Source organism: Molothrus ater, chromosome 12 (assembly GCF_012460135.2).
Source record: "Molothrus ater isolate BHLD 08-10-18 breed brown headed cowbird chromosome 12, BPBGC_Mater_1.1, whole genome shotgun sequence".
Taxonomy (NCBI): Eukaryota; Metazoa; Chordata; class Aves; order Passeriformes; family Icteridae; genus Molothrus; species Molothrus ater.
The window spans coordinates 10,551,473-10,568,170 of record NC_050489.2 but is presented as its reverse complement, the minus strand read 5'-3'; the positions used below and the strand labels follow the sequence as shown (position 1 = coordinate 10,568,170).

General features: G+C 37.2%; 1 protein-coding gene across 1 annotated transcript in view; it reads right to left on the bottom strand.

Moving 5' to 3' along the window:
• FTO (FTO alpha-ketoglutarate dependent dioxygenase) overlaps positions 1-16,698 on the bottom strand; it is a 223,875-nt gene that overhangs the window by 110,514 nt on the left and 96,663 nt on the right. Inside the window, exon 8 of the mRNA XM_036390117.1 lies at positions 16,146-16,270. Coding sequence (XP_036246010.1) covers positions 16,146-16,270 — 125 coding nt within the window. The remainder of the gene's footprint in view (positions 1-16,145; positions 16,271-16,698) is intronic.

Below are 16,698 nucleotides of genomic sequence, written 5' to 3'. Positions count from 1 at the left end.
GATTAAACCCCCACCCTCTCCAACCAAACAGATGAAGATCAGTTACATTTTGTTAATGACTCAAAGGGACATAGGCTACTAACAGAATAGTTAGAACAGGATTTAAAGAGCACACAATCAGAAAGGAATATGATTAAATTAATCCAATGCTGAGTTTTAATCCTGGAGCCACATCTATGTTTTTTATGTAACCTTTGATTTGTACCATTAAAAGTTCAGGGAAAGTGAGAGCTGCCATTGCCTCTTCTCTTTGATGGGGGGACATAACACTTAGGACTGACAGCCTATCACCACTGAAATACAGCAGCCTTTGTTTCCTTGGGGGTTTTTATGTGACATTAACAACTTGGCCAGATAGCCAGGCCAGGTTAGTGACATGTTAGCACTGCTCCCATCCAGAGAAGAAGGAGAATGCAGCATCTGTGAGTGCAGCACAGACCAGTAGTGCCAGCTTGTGTTTCACCCAGAGTCAATCACCAGGGCTGGATTAACCAGAGGACAGACAATCAGCACACATCAGAATGAAAACTCCTCCCTCTAGGCTTGTACCAAACTCATAACTGAATAAGCAACACCATAAGCACAACTTCAGCTGAAACACAAAGCTCACAGTACTATTAACACTGATTTCCTACAGTCACTACAGTTTGCTGAATGGTGAGAAAAATAATATTTGTGTGTTTGACAACCTGAAACCAGTTAGAAGTGTTCCAGAGACCAGGGTAACCAATGCTGAGGATCCCTGCTTTACAGAAACCCACACAAGTCAACCATGATTGCTTCCTCTGCTCAGCAATAACTGATTTCATAGAAAATCTGAAAATCAGAGTGCTTAGTACAGAACAGGACAGACCAGGATCATTTTAATGCCTAAACTGCACTATAAATTCTGTAGAATATGGACCATAAAGGATTCTTCCAAATGCTCCCTCTATCAGCACATGGTCAAAAACATGAACCAGGTCATTATTAATTTATTATAAATTACTCTTTATATTATACCCCCTCCTAATACATGATGAATATGACCAGACAAGATTAATTAAAAATCCAAAAATGGAAAAGAATGAGAACCAATGATGCAAAGATGGCAAGGCAAGGAGGAAGCAGAGAATAAAAATTTCTAGGGAAAAACCCAAGAACTTCCCCTTAGGGCCTTTGCTGAAAGCATTGAAATCCATAACAAAAATATGAAGAAGTTAAGCTGGTGGGTTTATTTTGGACTGAATGCCAAAGAGTTTTTGAGTAGCATTTCAAATATGACTGCTATTGTAACTGGTTAGACAGAGAACCTCACTGACTACTAATCATCAAAGACCATGTAAGTTATTCCATTTCTAGATTGTTTCTGTCTGAATGTGGCTCAGTTCCACCTACATAAACCTAGAGTTTCCTCCTTCCACTCCATTATTCAACAGCAATTACATTTGGGATGTTGTGGAAGAACCACTCAAAGTTCCAAGCCCTAATTTAAGGTGATACACAGCTACCTGGAGTTTATGGGTACTTCCTCCCATGAGATGCATTCAACCACAGGAAAAAAAAAATCCCTAACCTGTATTAATTGTAAAAGCACATTATGATTAAGCTCTGCACTGTCCTATAATTAAAATAATTATTACAAATAACTGTTCCCTAAAAGTAAGCTTGTGGATACGGATTTCAATTGTGAACCATCTGGTTGTAGTTTTCCACCTTCCAGCATGGGTGGTGATAGCAGTCATACACCCTAAAATGAAGTTTTCAATAGTTTTATCAATATACACAGCATTCAAGTAATGAACCCCAGAAGTCTCAGCTTCCTAAGATATTTCTGCATGGAAAAGACAGATGACTCCTGGAAGGCAAGCTAGCATTTCTGCAGCAAACATTACCCCAGTCTAGCACAGGACATAAAACTTGCCATTTGCACCATTAGGTTTGCCAGGACAAATGAGGGGCTGGGGGTGATGTATGGCACAGGAAGGCAACCACAGCTGTTGGCTTCTGCAGAGGAGGGCGTAGGTGCTCTGCACCTGAGTCTGCAAATATTTATTAAGCCCTTAACAGTGAGGTTGTGATGTTCAGAACAGCCACTGCTGAAAACCATTATCTATGGATAATTAACTATGTCAGGACACTGAGGTCCTAACATGAGGTCCTCATAATTCCCCACTAAGGGAAAGACAGTACAACATTATTATAATATATTAGTAATATTTAACAACAGGATCATACTATTTGTGTCTTAATAATGAAGGCTGAACACCATAGCTGGGTTTAAATTAATATTAGTTTCTGATAGTAAAGTTTAAGCCAAGCTTAGCAAATTCTCAGTTTGTGGTGCTACTAAGCAATGTGATACTGCAATACAAAATAACATCTAATTAGAAAATTATTTTACTTATAAATAAAGCATTTGTGTACTTGCAGGTTTAATTATTATTAATACATTCTTTCTATCATTTGCCAGAAGTCTAAACTTGTTGGGAGGACAAATGAAAAAAAAAAAAAAAGAAATTCCTATTTTTAACTTAACCAAAATAATTCACTTGAACTTTAGAAGCCCTTGCATTTTTTTCAACCAATTTTTAGAAACAGCTAGGAAAAAAAAATGTCATCACGCAATAAAAAGGTTTTTTGACACATGAAGACAAAAGCTTCAGGCCGTTTATTAAGACTACTTCCTACTGTGTTGGGCTTTGTTTTATCTCATAATTAAAATCACACCTGAGCTGGGCCATCTGTGAGAGTGTATTAAGTTTCTTACAAAACATGAAAATCCTTTCATTTTTTCCATACAAACGCCAATAAATCTTGTAGGGTTATTTTTTGTGTGTGACACAGAAAAATAATATGCTTAAATAAAGGCCAGGCTTTGAGCAAAAAAATGAGCAGGCAAACAAAATTATTTTTTTGTATTCATCTTCAACCTCCCCTCATACTAATTGATGTATTTTTAAAAATTGTACACCTAATTTTTATTTTTTTTTAATATTTGACAGCATGCTGTTTTCTTACAGTTTCTTTTGTAGGATAAAACTAAGAATTAGTAAAAATTGAAGAAAGAATTTTCCATATCAGGTAGCAATTATGAGTGTGCAGAAAAAGTCAGTCAACACCTTTTAAGATCCATCTACGTTAGCATGCTAATGCATATGCTAATAGATTCCAGTGAGAAAAAAGAGAAGTTACATATTTCATAAGCATAGGTACATCATAAAGTTCAAAGGGGAAGATTTTTTTCTTTTGCTGGATTTTTTTTGTTTGTTTTGGCCAGTATTTTGTTTGCTTTAAAATACTCTGATGAGATACCAAGAGGATTTCCTTGAACAGACAATGTACAGAGCAAGAAATTCTAAGTATAGACCAACTCCATCAATAGAATGTCTTCAACAAAATACTTCTGTCTGCAGTCACACTGAATGACAAGAGGACCTGAATTCATGCTAAAAGTCAGAGAAACACTTAGAGCTTGCTTTGAACATGTGAAAACTCACATTCATTATTTTATTGATATTGTTTCCAGCTGTTTTGCTTCAAAGAAACTATAAATGTTCTTTAAATGATCTTGTTTCATACTTCTGCTGAGTCAGGAACCAAATGCATACCAACATCTTGTTTCTTAATCATGTAACTTTGAATACACAAATAAATTTGCACAGTATTATGGCAGTCAAGCAATCCCACTCAAAGTTTTACACTTCTCAGCCAATGCAAATCCTAGAATGGCTGTCCTAGAGAAAAAACAGGTCAGAAGGCCCTAAAATAGCAGTGAAGAACAGTGATTCTCCATCTCAAGAGTCTAAAGAGCTAGGTATAGGAATATTTTGAAATAAAATATTATAAAATGTATTTCACACCAAAACATCCTATATTTGAGCACAATAAGAGAGAAGCAGTATTGATGACTTGTTTTCATAGGCAAACTGAACAAGCAAATGGTCAACAGCATTCAGCCTCCAATGGTTTCACTAGATTTAAACTGCACAAAGGCCTTCCCCCCATGCTACTTGAGCAAAAAATTAACCATTAACTAGCAGAAAATTATAACCACCATTCTCTTGTTTTTTACTAGAATAATAAAATCACAATTTCTTTATACATTTTGAATCCTAACTGGGAGCACCCCATAATGGAGGGTTTGCTTTGGCAATATTTATGGATAATCTCTGTTTACAGGCTGACATCCTACAGTGTAGGAGAGAATAACACACGTGACCAGGTAAAGCAACCACACATTAAATGAAATATATTCCAGCAACACCCAGAACTTCTTTCTCTTCTGTGGGAGACAAGGAAAGGATGACACCAAAAAGGAACTTTGTGAACAACACCTTTGGGTCTGCTCTTGAGGCAATCCTGTTTGTACACTTAGCCCAAGGCTCTGCCCATTGCAGCCCTTCCCTCTAAATAAACTAAACAAATAGAAATACAGAGTTCTTGTCAATTGAAACATAGTGGTTTCTTCTGGGAATAAACCAAAATGTGTGCAGTTGACTCTGAGAAAAGGATGGAACTCTAAAAAATATCACAAGGCACATTGACTGTAAATTCCAAGGGAAAAGAAATAAAGAACATACATTAGAAGTGTAGTGATTTTTAGGATCTAATGAGCCTTTTTTCCCCTTTTTAAACATATAATAAGTCTAATTTACAATGTCAGCACTATTTTGAAAATGTTTTCTTCCCTGTGTAATGAATAATCAAAAATAATTAAAACTGAATGAAGACTGTCAAAGCAAACAAACAATATAAATTTAGATGAATTATCCTACTGTTTTTCATTATTGTGTTTGTTCATTTTCTCCTCAATTGAATTCATAACATTTACTCATTCACAATGGGTCTGTACATTCACATCTGCACAGTGGTTGCCTATGGAAAAGTATCAGCTTTCAGTATTCCTTCTCATGTGCCCTCCCAGCTGTAAATGAGGTTAGGAAACAACACCATAAACACAGAAGCCCTTTCGAAAGGGAAAAGAGTGGAAGAATAAAAAGCCTTTCAGGAAATTTGATTTGCACTTGGGTTTTACTCTTAAAGGAACACCCAAAGCTTAACAGCATTTAAAACTATTGAAATACAAAATATTAAAGGAAGAGACAGCAGAATAAGGCATTTTATTCTATGGTAGTCTTGTGTTATTGCTCCAAAGAGCCGAATAAGGCATTATAGCAATAATAAAAGTGTATTACTAAAATATAAATAGCACTGAATGCCAATGTCATTGTTCTGAGCAATGGGCTGCTTTATTTTTATTATTTCCCCTCACTTTTATTTCTTTTTAAGAAATGAATGTTTGCAATTCCTTCAGAAAAAAAAAAAAAACAGGGCACACACACAGATGTCATAAATAATGCCCATATAAACCCATGCTAATTTATTTAATGTGAAACTCCAACACAAATTACTTAGCAGTGAAATTGCACCTCCTCTCATTGTGTATGCGAAATAAAGGCGAACAGATGTGCTCTTCCAGACCAAGCTATTGCTACAATTAAACCAACAGTCATTTTACAAACCAGCGAGCTATTTCATGTGCCTCTACAGTGCTAATCATCCTTTCTGCACCAGCCCAGCCCAACAGAACAGGGAGTTATTTATAGAGTTATCTATCTTGCACTTTGCAGATGATGCCTAACATTATGACAACAGTGAAAAGGTCTCCGTACCTGCCTACCTAAAACAAGTTTCTGTAAAGTAATGAATAGAGACAGCTTGGGGACTATCCACCTGCACTGCCTGCCTTTTACTGCCTGCAAAGTGAAACCACAAGGGACTGGCAGAAGGTACTTGTCTGACAGGGCCAGGACAGCCTTTCTCCTCAGTGACAGCCTGGGCCTCGCCTCTTAAACCTGACCCACCATAATTCCTTCACAATGCAGCAGCGAGGCAGCTGACAGTAGCAGCTGCACCTCCTAAGCGAGATGGATGGAATTTTCATAACTAGTTCCCCAAGTTACATTTTACCTTCAAGATAATTTATGAGCTGCTGTGGAGCCTTGAAGAGACAATATGCTTGCCATAAAATTAACTGTAACAGTCTTGTAGGTTATAATTAACACTGGGAGGGTAGCACCAACTGGATGAAACACATGGCATAATTGATGGTGAAACTGGAAATTAAGGAAGCTAACAATATCATTACTGTGCACATCACTTTAGTGAAACCTATGCTTTCCAGGGGTTAATTACAATCCCCTTCCAACGTACACACGCTGACGGGGAGTGGATGAGTGTCACAGCTAGGAGGAGGCAGGTTTGCTGGCAAGGCCACCTTGCACCTGGACTGATGTATATATTGTTTTTTTTTGCCTGGAAGAGATATACATGTCAAAGCAGCAGCACCAGCACCTGAACATCTGGCAGCAGGCACACTGTAGCTCAGAGATAGATGATTGCTCAAGCCTCATAGAATATTTCATTTTCACTGCAGCCAGCAGACTTAATGGCAAAGAAGAAAAAATCCTCTGTGAGATTTCACTTAATGACACACATTATTAATTTAAATGACTTGAGCAAAGAAAAACATTTTAACTTTATATTGCTGTAACTTAGCAGCAAATTAAGATTTTTTTTCATCAGTGTATTATCATTTCGGTTTATTACATTAGTCTTTAGAAACATGCAGAGCCATCTTTTTAGAATCTCACCTTTCAAGGGAATACTGAAGATGCAATGCTAGTGAGTTGGTTAATGAGAAATAATATTATAAACTGCTGCCATCTTTGGGAAGGTGAACATGCAATTCATGTGCCTGTATCCAAGACTATTCTCTAGACAAGGCTTAAAGAATCATTAGTGAAATGTATTTTTTTGAATCCTTCAAATTATTTCAATGAAACTTTTTTTTTTGTCCCTGGACAACATGCATGAAATTGTACAGATAAATGATGCAACAGTGTCACCTACAGGCAAGCAAAACAGTCAAAAACCTCCTCCAATATTGCACCCTCTTACCTGTCAAATCCTTCTCCTCCCCTGCTTTCCCCTCCTCCAACCTCCCCCTCAATCCCTAATAATACACACCTGGATTTGGGGATTATCCATATCTCAAAGTAGAAAAAAAGGGCAAATACCTAAAGTGCTTTCAGGATGGTCTAATATAAAATACTTAGATCTTTTAGGCAGTACACTGTGCCTTACAACAAACATGCTGTGCAGCCAGCAAGTCATCTGCACTGGAGTGGGGACTTGGATTGCTTCACCTCTCCTGATCACTTGCTCAAATTCTTGTTAACTAGCTGGTCAAAAATAATTCTGATAAAAATATTCTTTATATCTCAGGAAGACTAAATGCTGACATTATTAAATATGAGAAGACAAAAAAAAGAGAATATTGTGACTTGCCTAAAAACAACTTGCAAAAACTCATCCAAAAAACACCCTCCAGCATTATTTGGCACTAAATCCAATTCCAGCATATCATGGGCATAATTGATGGATCCATTCAGCTTACCCTTGCAGAAAAAGTAGAACACGCTCTTATTGGTAGGTCTTAGAATTCTTAGAGGTCTCATTTTCCAACAGAAGACTCTTTTCTCCTAATATTACTGCCCTCACTTAAACACTCAATAGACTTTTCTTGGCTTCTACCACAAACTCTGCATTTTGAGATCCTGTTTCTCATTTTTTTTTGATACTGTTCAAGGCACCTTTTTGTTTCAATTATTTCTTATATACCTGCATATCTCTAAAAGAGTTCTCAGTTGGCTGAGTTACTCAAGTAAGTTGCACAGAGTTATAATAGGATTTTCTTCTATTATTATTACATATGCTCTAAGCACTGTTCCCATTTGGGGCTGCTGTCATTTATCAAAATAAGACAAATAATATGAGAACAATTTATGTTCTGTAACAGGTCCCAAAGTTCTCTGTTTTTACAGAACCTCTTAAGCTTAAGAAATGCCAACTTCCCTTTTTAGCTATATTAAAACATCAGCGTAGTTCATAATTTAATAATTCCATAGCAATGATACATTAAGTATTAAAAATTCATACAAAATAAATGGAACAAATAATAGTAGCCAAATCAACCTCTTCAAATGCCCAAAAGATCTCATTAGCAGTGAAAATAAGCAAGTAAATCAAATCCTATTCTCTGTTTCATCTTATTTTCTCAGATTAGTTGATACATCTCCAAGCCACGCCTTGACCTCCTTGTGGACTGCACTTCCCTCTCACCAATCCTGTTAAGATTGCCCAGGAATTCACCCTCTCTCCCATCACATAAATATCTGCATGTGCTACCGTAACTTTAATGCAAGCAAACTGCAGAGCAATGCAACAGCCTGATCCTCTTTTTACCCACAGCAATCCCTGCCATTCACTGGCTCATCACCACCATGGCCTAGGCTGCTCAGAGCACTGACAGCACCTTGCTCAGTTGCAACATCCATTTAATTTTTGGCTGCTCCAGACGTGCCAGCAAGGGTAGCAATTAGTGTCAGTGTGGCAGTTGCTGTCTGTGATCCACACCTGCCTACCAGGGCTGGAGAACCCATGCATTTTACAGAGGCCATCAAACACAGACACCCAGTGGGAATCATCTCTGGCACTACCTACCTGAACCATATTTAAACTGCTGACCTCAAAACAAAAGGCTTTGTATTTCACTGCCAGTCCCTGGAGCCATCAAGTTACATATAGGTGGAAAAACTTTAATAACACAAGACTGACAGCCTTTAAGACCTAAGTCATGAACTTATGTAAGCATCTGCTCACTTACACTCATGGTAGGACAGGATCAGCACCATTTGGCTGGGTAAACAATTTAAGTTACCCTCTGTTTTGTCATCATTGGTAATGCATAGAGATTATTTCACACACCTCCAAATTAAATATTTAATTCAGCATTGTGACAGGTAAAGCTGCGACAACGATGGTACTAAAAGTCATTAACGTCCTGTTTGGATAAGGCTTTTATTTTTTTTCAGAAAAAAATTCTGTCTTCAGACTCTCTTAATTTTCAATGTCTAGTTTTAGACATAGTTTTGAGTTCACAATAAGTTTGCCAGTATTTAATGGATGTTACATACCATGACATTAGCACGTTTTGCTGAAGGCAAAGGAAAGAATAGATGGATGCTGCAGAATAAATAGACCTCAGTGTAAGTAAAATAAATATATGATAAATTTTCATTCACTGGACCACTCACACCTTATCCCTAGTTTGTAACACCAGGTCTTCATCTAATATGGGCAGCTAGAGAGCACATACTGTGTTCAGTAAAACACACTGAACTCTCACAGCCTTTCTCCTTTTCCCCTGCCTCTGGTAGACCATTCTCTCCTACAGAAAGGATGACAGCAGATGCTAATGCTACTTTGTGGTTCAACTGTCTGATGATGTGGCTAACACTTGGTCTCCACAGATTATAAATTTGTCACCTCTGTGATCTAGTCAATCTCCAGTACCCTGCAGCCTGGAAATGCAATAATCTCCATTTCCAGCATTCAGGTCTCCCAAAGGTAGTGAACAAATCATTGTCAAGCCACTGGAAAAACAACACTATCTATCTTTCTTGTACTGCAATTATGAAAGCTTACATAAATAAGGCAATGTCACCCATGCTGACTTTAAAAGCCTGTCCAAGTAAAACCAAACATAAAAATCATAAATAACTGAATAATCTCTGATAGAGTGGGAAAATTCTTTATCACATTTTTTTGGAAGATTTAATTGCACTATAAATAAGGACTAAATTTGTGTAATTTTCCAGTTTTGGAAGTGCCATTGAATTATTTGAAAAACTCATCTAGCACAAGAAAAACAAATCATTAAATCAAAAAAGAAATACATCAAAGCAGTTTAATTTGGTAGTTACTCAGGTAGAGGATGATGCATCTGTGTATGGATTTCAGCAGCGAAACATTAAAATGAAACTAAGATGATAAAGGAAACACTCAGAATAAACAATCCCTACAAAGTGCCTTAATGACAGAGTGACACAAACAAAAGCCACACACAGACACAGAGTAAAGTTCTGCAGCTTTTCTTAGCGTGCCCTATAATACAATTTGGTTTAGGTGGCTACACCATGTAAGTTTTTTTGCAGCATATATCTGTGTATAAAGTGACATCACAAGGTAAGAGGCAGGATTTTCTCTAAGCAGCCACAGCTTGTAAACACGTAGTATTTCCAAGGGTAAGGGGTCAAGACAGTTTCAAAGGAGCAGCTAAACAGCAGCATTTAATCAAGCTGCATTTCCATTGTTCTGAAGAGTACTTGTACTTATTGATCCCAAGCTTGGCTGCTTCAAAGACTCCTCCATACAAGGAACACAGGTGAAAGACAGAGGCAGAAAACAGGAAGGGTCACGAGGAGCAAAAGAAATCTGGCAACAAGCAACCGGAGAAAAGTCAAAGGTCAATCAAGGCAGCTGATGTCTAAACATAACTACAGCAGGAGACCTGACAACTTCATCCACGTTGCAGTGTTTCCTCCATTCATCTGAAAGCTGCAAGGTTGGTTTTCAGTCTGACTCAGAGCATCTTCCTGATTAACATACAGTATTCAGGATTACTCAGCCACAATTTACTTTCTGCATATTGTCTAAATATATCTTTGTACTGAAAACCTGGTTTACCTTACATGCTGGTGCTGAACAGTTTCATTTTCTTCTTTTAAGGCGTATTCACACACATACATCTAAATTATCAATGTCAAAGAATCCAAATATAATTTTCTCTTTTCTCCCCGTCATTTCCAAATAGGTAAATGAGAATTTTGGTGTATGCTCATTGCCAACTTACTGAGACCCATTGCCCAGGGGGGACAACTGTTACCCAAAAACACACTGGAGATCATACAGCTGTATGTACTGAGATCCTTACTAATATCAGAAACATGGATACTGGATTCCACAACATGGAAAACAAAAAGAATTCCGTCATTCTCATGTTACACTAAACAACCACAAGTCTTAAACAACACAAATACTTCCCCCCACTGCCTGACACACTTTAAGACCTCTGCAGGATGCAAAATCTTGGGAACTGGTGTAGCTCCTATTGTAGGATTTTCTGAAGAGTTCACATTATTTCACATACTTATCATCCAGTCAGGTGTGTGAGAGTTAAAAAAAATTTCCAATTTTCAACCAGTCTTTGAACTGGTATTATCACATTTGATTTGAAAAAGAGCATTCATGAGTTCCTGAAAATGCACAAAGCCTGTGACAGAAAGGAAACAAAAGCTCTGGTTTTGCCAAAGCCCATGTTTACTTCTCAACCCATCAACATTTCCTCTGCTACAGAGGAAACACGGCCCCTCTTTGCATCAACCTCCCTTTCTCCTACTGGAGCTAAAAAGAGTAAAATCCACCTCAATTACTCCTTAATTATGAGCTAAAATTCCAAGGTATAAGCAAGTTAGGCATAAGAAGAAAAAATGAACTTTTTCTTCAAAACAGAGAATAAAATATATAAAATCTTTCACTTTATATCTTATTTAACATGCACACTATTTTAGGCTCCACTCTAAGATTCTTCATTTTTCTTATTATAGAATTGAAGAGTGTCATCCAGATTAGGACTCAATTTCCTTGCTAGGTCCTTATAATTTATATTCCTATATAAAAATTGACATAAAAATCCAGATTTCACTGTTGAGAGCTAAGACTACCTCTACAGTATAAGTGCTTTTTGTAACTAGAAAAAAAATACATACCTTTAAATTGTTATATAAAATTGTGAGATCTAAGAAGGGGTTTGACAAAGGCAAAAAATGCTGAGGAATTATAGCTCACATCTGACTTGAAACCTGAAACTAACATGATTTGTCACAAGTAAGAGGTTCTTTTTCCGCTGCCATGCAAAATGCAAGAATATAAAAATTCTAGAAATACAGTGACCCAGTCTACAAAATATTATGGGTTATAGAATGACCCCATAAAAAGAGATTATCAAGTTATTGATTTTAACAAGATACAATCAATTAACACTTTTCTGCTGTTTATCTCATGAACCAGAAGAATTTTGTGATTACTTTTGTACAGATTATTTATTGAATGTTTATTCTGTTTTCACTATGTCAATTTGTCATTAGATGATTATTTAGAGAGAAGTTAAGATTTCAGAATTTGGATAAGTAGCACAACTATGAAAATTCAACAATCATAAATAATTTTATCAAAATTTCCACTTCATTATGTCTGTCTCCAAAACTTTACATTTTCCAGTATCTGGCTGAATTTCCCCTAAGAGAAATGGCAAATTTCACTGAGGGAAATCAGAGTGTGTGTTGTAATAAAACCATTTTGGACTAATACAGTTTTTCCATTTGAAAACCCTATACTTTAGCAATGGTTTAACTAACCATATTTTTTTCCTAGCACTCAATATTTTCAATGCAGTTAAACACTACCCTTTAAATTAATCTCTTGTTGATTTATTGAAGACAAATTAGTTTGGTTGTACATGTATGTCTATGAAAAATACAACAAAAACCTACTACCAATTAAGTGCAGTATGTCATGCAAGCATTAAAGACAATGCTATTATAACATGGTACAAGCTCTATTAGGAGAATAAGATCTACAATTTTATTTAACTATAGGCCAGCTCTGTCAGGCACTTCGTGATCAAGAAAAGTGCAACATTCTCTCTTGAAATTCAAGTACTTTGTCTTTTCCCCCTGTTTCTTTGTGATATAACAACTTTTCTGGTTCCAGTTAAAAAGGAAAATAAAAAATGTCAATAACATCATCAACAGAGAAAAATATTAAAGCCTTTTAAAAAATGAATCAGGTGCAGATATTGAACTGTACTTTCTCATCCTTTGTCTCACTTTTCAAATGATAATTTCTTCCACAGTCACCATTAAATCTTGATCTATTCCAGCTCTCTGTATGGGTCATTGATTCTAGATGTACCATGGTTATTTTTAAATGTTGCCCTTTCGTAGAGAAAAAGAGGGCTGTCTAGAGCCAGATGGGTAACTTCACACTTCATTTATCAAACCCAATGCATTAGACTCCACCCTCTCTTTCCCACTATTGCTGTTAAATTTCCATATAATTTGGTAACAATTTTCATTATCATACAGTGACCCTAAAAAGTCTATCCGAGTTTGCACGGTCAGTCCAAAATTCACAGCTGTTCCCTTCACCCTGTGTTTATTACAGTAGAATCTGAGGTTCCCCTCACTTTATAAGCTGAACAGTGACCTTCTGCAAGCAGAGGTCAAGAAGGGGTCAGTTCAAAGGGCTAGAGCAGCTCTTTAACAGCTATAACAACCTGTCCATCAGGCACTATCACGCAGTATAAACAAATCTGGGGCTTGGAAACTCTGGACCATTTCTGTTAACACTCAGACGACATTCACTGAGTCCTACCTGAAGTATTTTGGATCACTACCACTCAGAGAACAACTTGAATCCCTGGAAGACCTGCTCAGATACTTAAGATACTGATGACATCTTTGCATCACAAGTCTATGAAATGGTGAGTGCAACACTAAGCACACTGCCATGAGTTTTGGGCCGTGGAGCTGAAATAAAATCTTAAAAAGAGTCACTTCAGCTCATTAATAGGCAGAAACACTGGTACAACTTAAAGTAAATAACACAAGAATGTGCTTTAACTGAGTAGGTACATACCAGAAGAGTTCATATGCCTTTCTCTGGGAAAGGATAGATTTCCAAAAGTTCAGTCAGTTTGTGTTACCAGTTCCCAACATGGTTTTTTGTTAGGTTTTTTTTTGGGGGGGGGTTTGTTGTTTTGTTTTTTTTTTTTTTATTTCAGGTGTTAATGACACAAATAAAACACAGGAAAGAACAGAATGACTACATAACTCTACAAAGACCAAGTGCAGAGTGAAGTTTTCTGCCAGCTGCCCTCCCTTCATTGACCTAAATTTCTTGAAGTTGTACTGTTCATAATCTGCTCTCTAATGCACAATGTAAGGTAATTAGAGTCATCTGTATTTAACTTCCACAGGAAAAAAATTCTATTATCTAATCTAGCTGATCCCCTGATAGCCTGTTGAAAGTAAAGTACTGTAACCTATTGCCTGCCCTTTGACAAGTGCTAATTATTTCCTGTCCAAGCACATTTTTCTCATGTAATTCCAAAGTACACAATAGCCTGATCTCTAAAACATGGGCAGCCCTGCTCGTAGCACGGCGGACGTTTTATAACTTTCAGCGCCGTGTGCTCCATGGCTGCCACAGCCAGTGTTTCATTCCAGACACCGAGCTGAGGCTTTGATGGAGCCAAGTGAGGTGTATGGTAACAGCCTCTTTATGCAGATCATATGGATGAGACTCCCAGATAGGTCACTGGGATGGGAAACATCAAATAGAAAGAAAAAGGATTATGGATATTTAATACTCAAAGGACACTTTCTTTCGGAACTTTCAAGGCACAATGCTCTTGAAATTTTCTTTCAGGTGTTTAGTTTTAAGAAGGCCTGCACTTCATCTGCTTGTGCCTCTGCCACCCCCAAGAGCTGCAGCTTTGCTGTGTCAGAGGCTGGGCTACGTCTCCAGCTGCAGCCCTGGCTCCAGCCCCGGAGCTCCCTGTGAGCAGCAAGTGGGGCCAGGCACACTGAAACCCACAGCTCTTCGCAATTACTCACTGCTGCCATGATTGCTGACGACTCTGTGCATTAGGAAATCACTGTCAGACAAAATGAACGCTAAAAAGGTATTCCACTCATTAGAAGCTTTCTATTCTGTTTCATAACAAACGTGCATTCGTCCCAAGGAAAAGCTTTAAGTGATTTCCTCTGTTTCCAACATAGCTAAAACATTTGCATTATTTAGTAAGCATGGTGATAGGAGGCAAAAAAACAAATAAACACGCCCCCAAAAATAAAAAAATCCCAAAAACCCCCCAACCAATTGAAAAAAAACCCAATAATTGAAATATAATTGAAAAAATTATAAAAAACCCAACAAAGCCACCATAAAAAAAATCCCTTAAATTGTTCAAGAAGTAAAACGTAAATCCCACATGATAGTATGGAAAAAGTATGGAAAATATTTTAGAGCCAGCTTACTCTGAAATCTTAAAAAAGTAGCACACATTCCATACTCACTGGAACACAAGCTTATTAAGTCAAACATATCATTTGTAAAATTATTATGTGTAATTATGTTCAATTTTTATCTAATGTTTCTAAAATGTTTCAGCTTCATTTGCTGTAATTATTTGGAGCAGAAAAGATACCCAAGTGTCAGACCCAAAATCTACAGGTAACATTTTAAAAGCAATCTCAGAGTCTTCAGGAACTACACCATTAAAATACAAGAGATGTCCCCTAACTTTAATTAGTGCAGGTAAAAAAAATCATGCCAGTTAAATGCTAAATTTAATTAACAAAAATCTGATTTAAAAATACTTTGACTAAAACCTGTATTTAATTGTAACTAGGAACAACTGGTTTTAAATAAAAGCGGTATATTTGGCAGAAAAATTTCATAGACTGCTAGATATTTTATATAAATATCAAATAAGAAAATAATAGATTACAAAATTAGTATAAACATATGGATTTTAGACATTGGTGTGAACATCAACTCATTTAGCAGGCTAAGAGAAGGACAAGGTGGAACACAGTGGAAATTCTCTTTCATTCACCTGTTTCTGAACAAACTAAAAGTATGGCGTATCTGGTGCCTCTGAAATGCACTCAGCTGATTACATTCCAGCAACACAAACCTTCCCAAACACAAACATGAACAATTTTTAGACACTGCTGATAGCACCTCCTGGTCCATGGCAGGGAGCTCTCTTTAAGGACTCGGGTACAGTAAAACAGCCCCAGGACACGACCGCCAGCCCTTCGTACACGTGCGCCCATCTCACCCAACACCATCCAGTAACTCCAGCAGGACACCACAGGGAAACGGGGGTGGCACGAGCCAAGAAGTGCAGTTTTAGCAGAGCATTCCAGCAAAGAGCATGGCTCATATTGTCAGAAATAGGTGGAAAACCTGTGGGCATTTTAAGTGGTACCACTCCTCAGATCTGAGTGCTGCCTACCAAGCTGTTAGCAGGTTAGCAGTAGCCTGTACTGTACTAGTAACAGAGCAGTCTACCCCACAGAAACATGGACTATCCCATTCAAGGAATTACTGTGTCAACAATGAAAATTTAATTTTTTTTTTTAAGTCACTTTTCCCCACTGAAGGGGATTTATAGGAATACTTCTCACCTTGCTGTCCATTCTTTACGCAGCTTTTGTCTCTCCTTAAGCAGGAGCAGGAAGCAGCTGACGGTTTCGTTCCTTTGTTCCTCAATTTGTTGCTCTTTTCTCACCTCAGAGAGGACCAGACTTGTCTTAAAGGGAGGAAACACATAAAAATTATAATCTAGAAATAGGAAACAATGTGTAAAATTAATAAAAAGCCCATAAGCAAATAAGGACAGTAAATCAATAGCTTTTTTTATTACAGTTCCACTGCTGACAAATCAATACAGTAAATGATGGTTAGAAATGGCCACCATATATTTGGTATTTAATCAATATACATGGCACATAAGGTAAACCTTAAAATCTCATTGCCTTAAGTATCACACTAAGACACTCTGCATTCTAGCCCACATTTTCTTGAGGCATAGTTATTCTCTAAATATTATCTTGTATCAAATATCAGAAGTATTTTCCTCAATGTAGCATTTGTTTGGGGGACTTCACCCTCCCCTTTGCTTCTTGGTAAAGCTGTTGAAGAAAATACCTGTTTGTACTATATGCGCTGAATGGAATT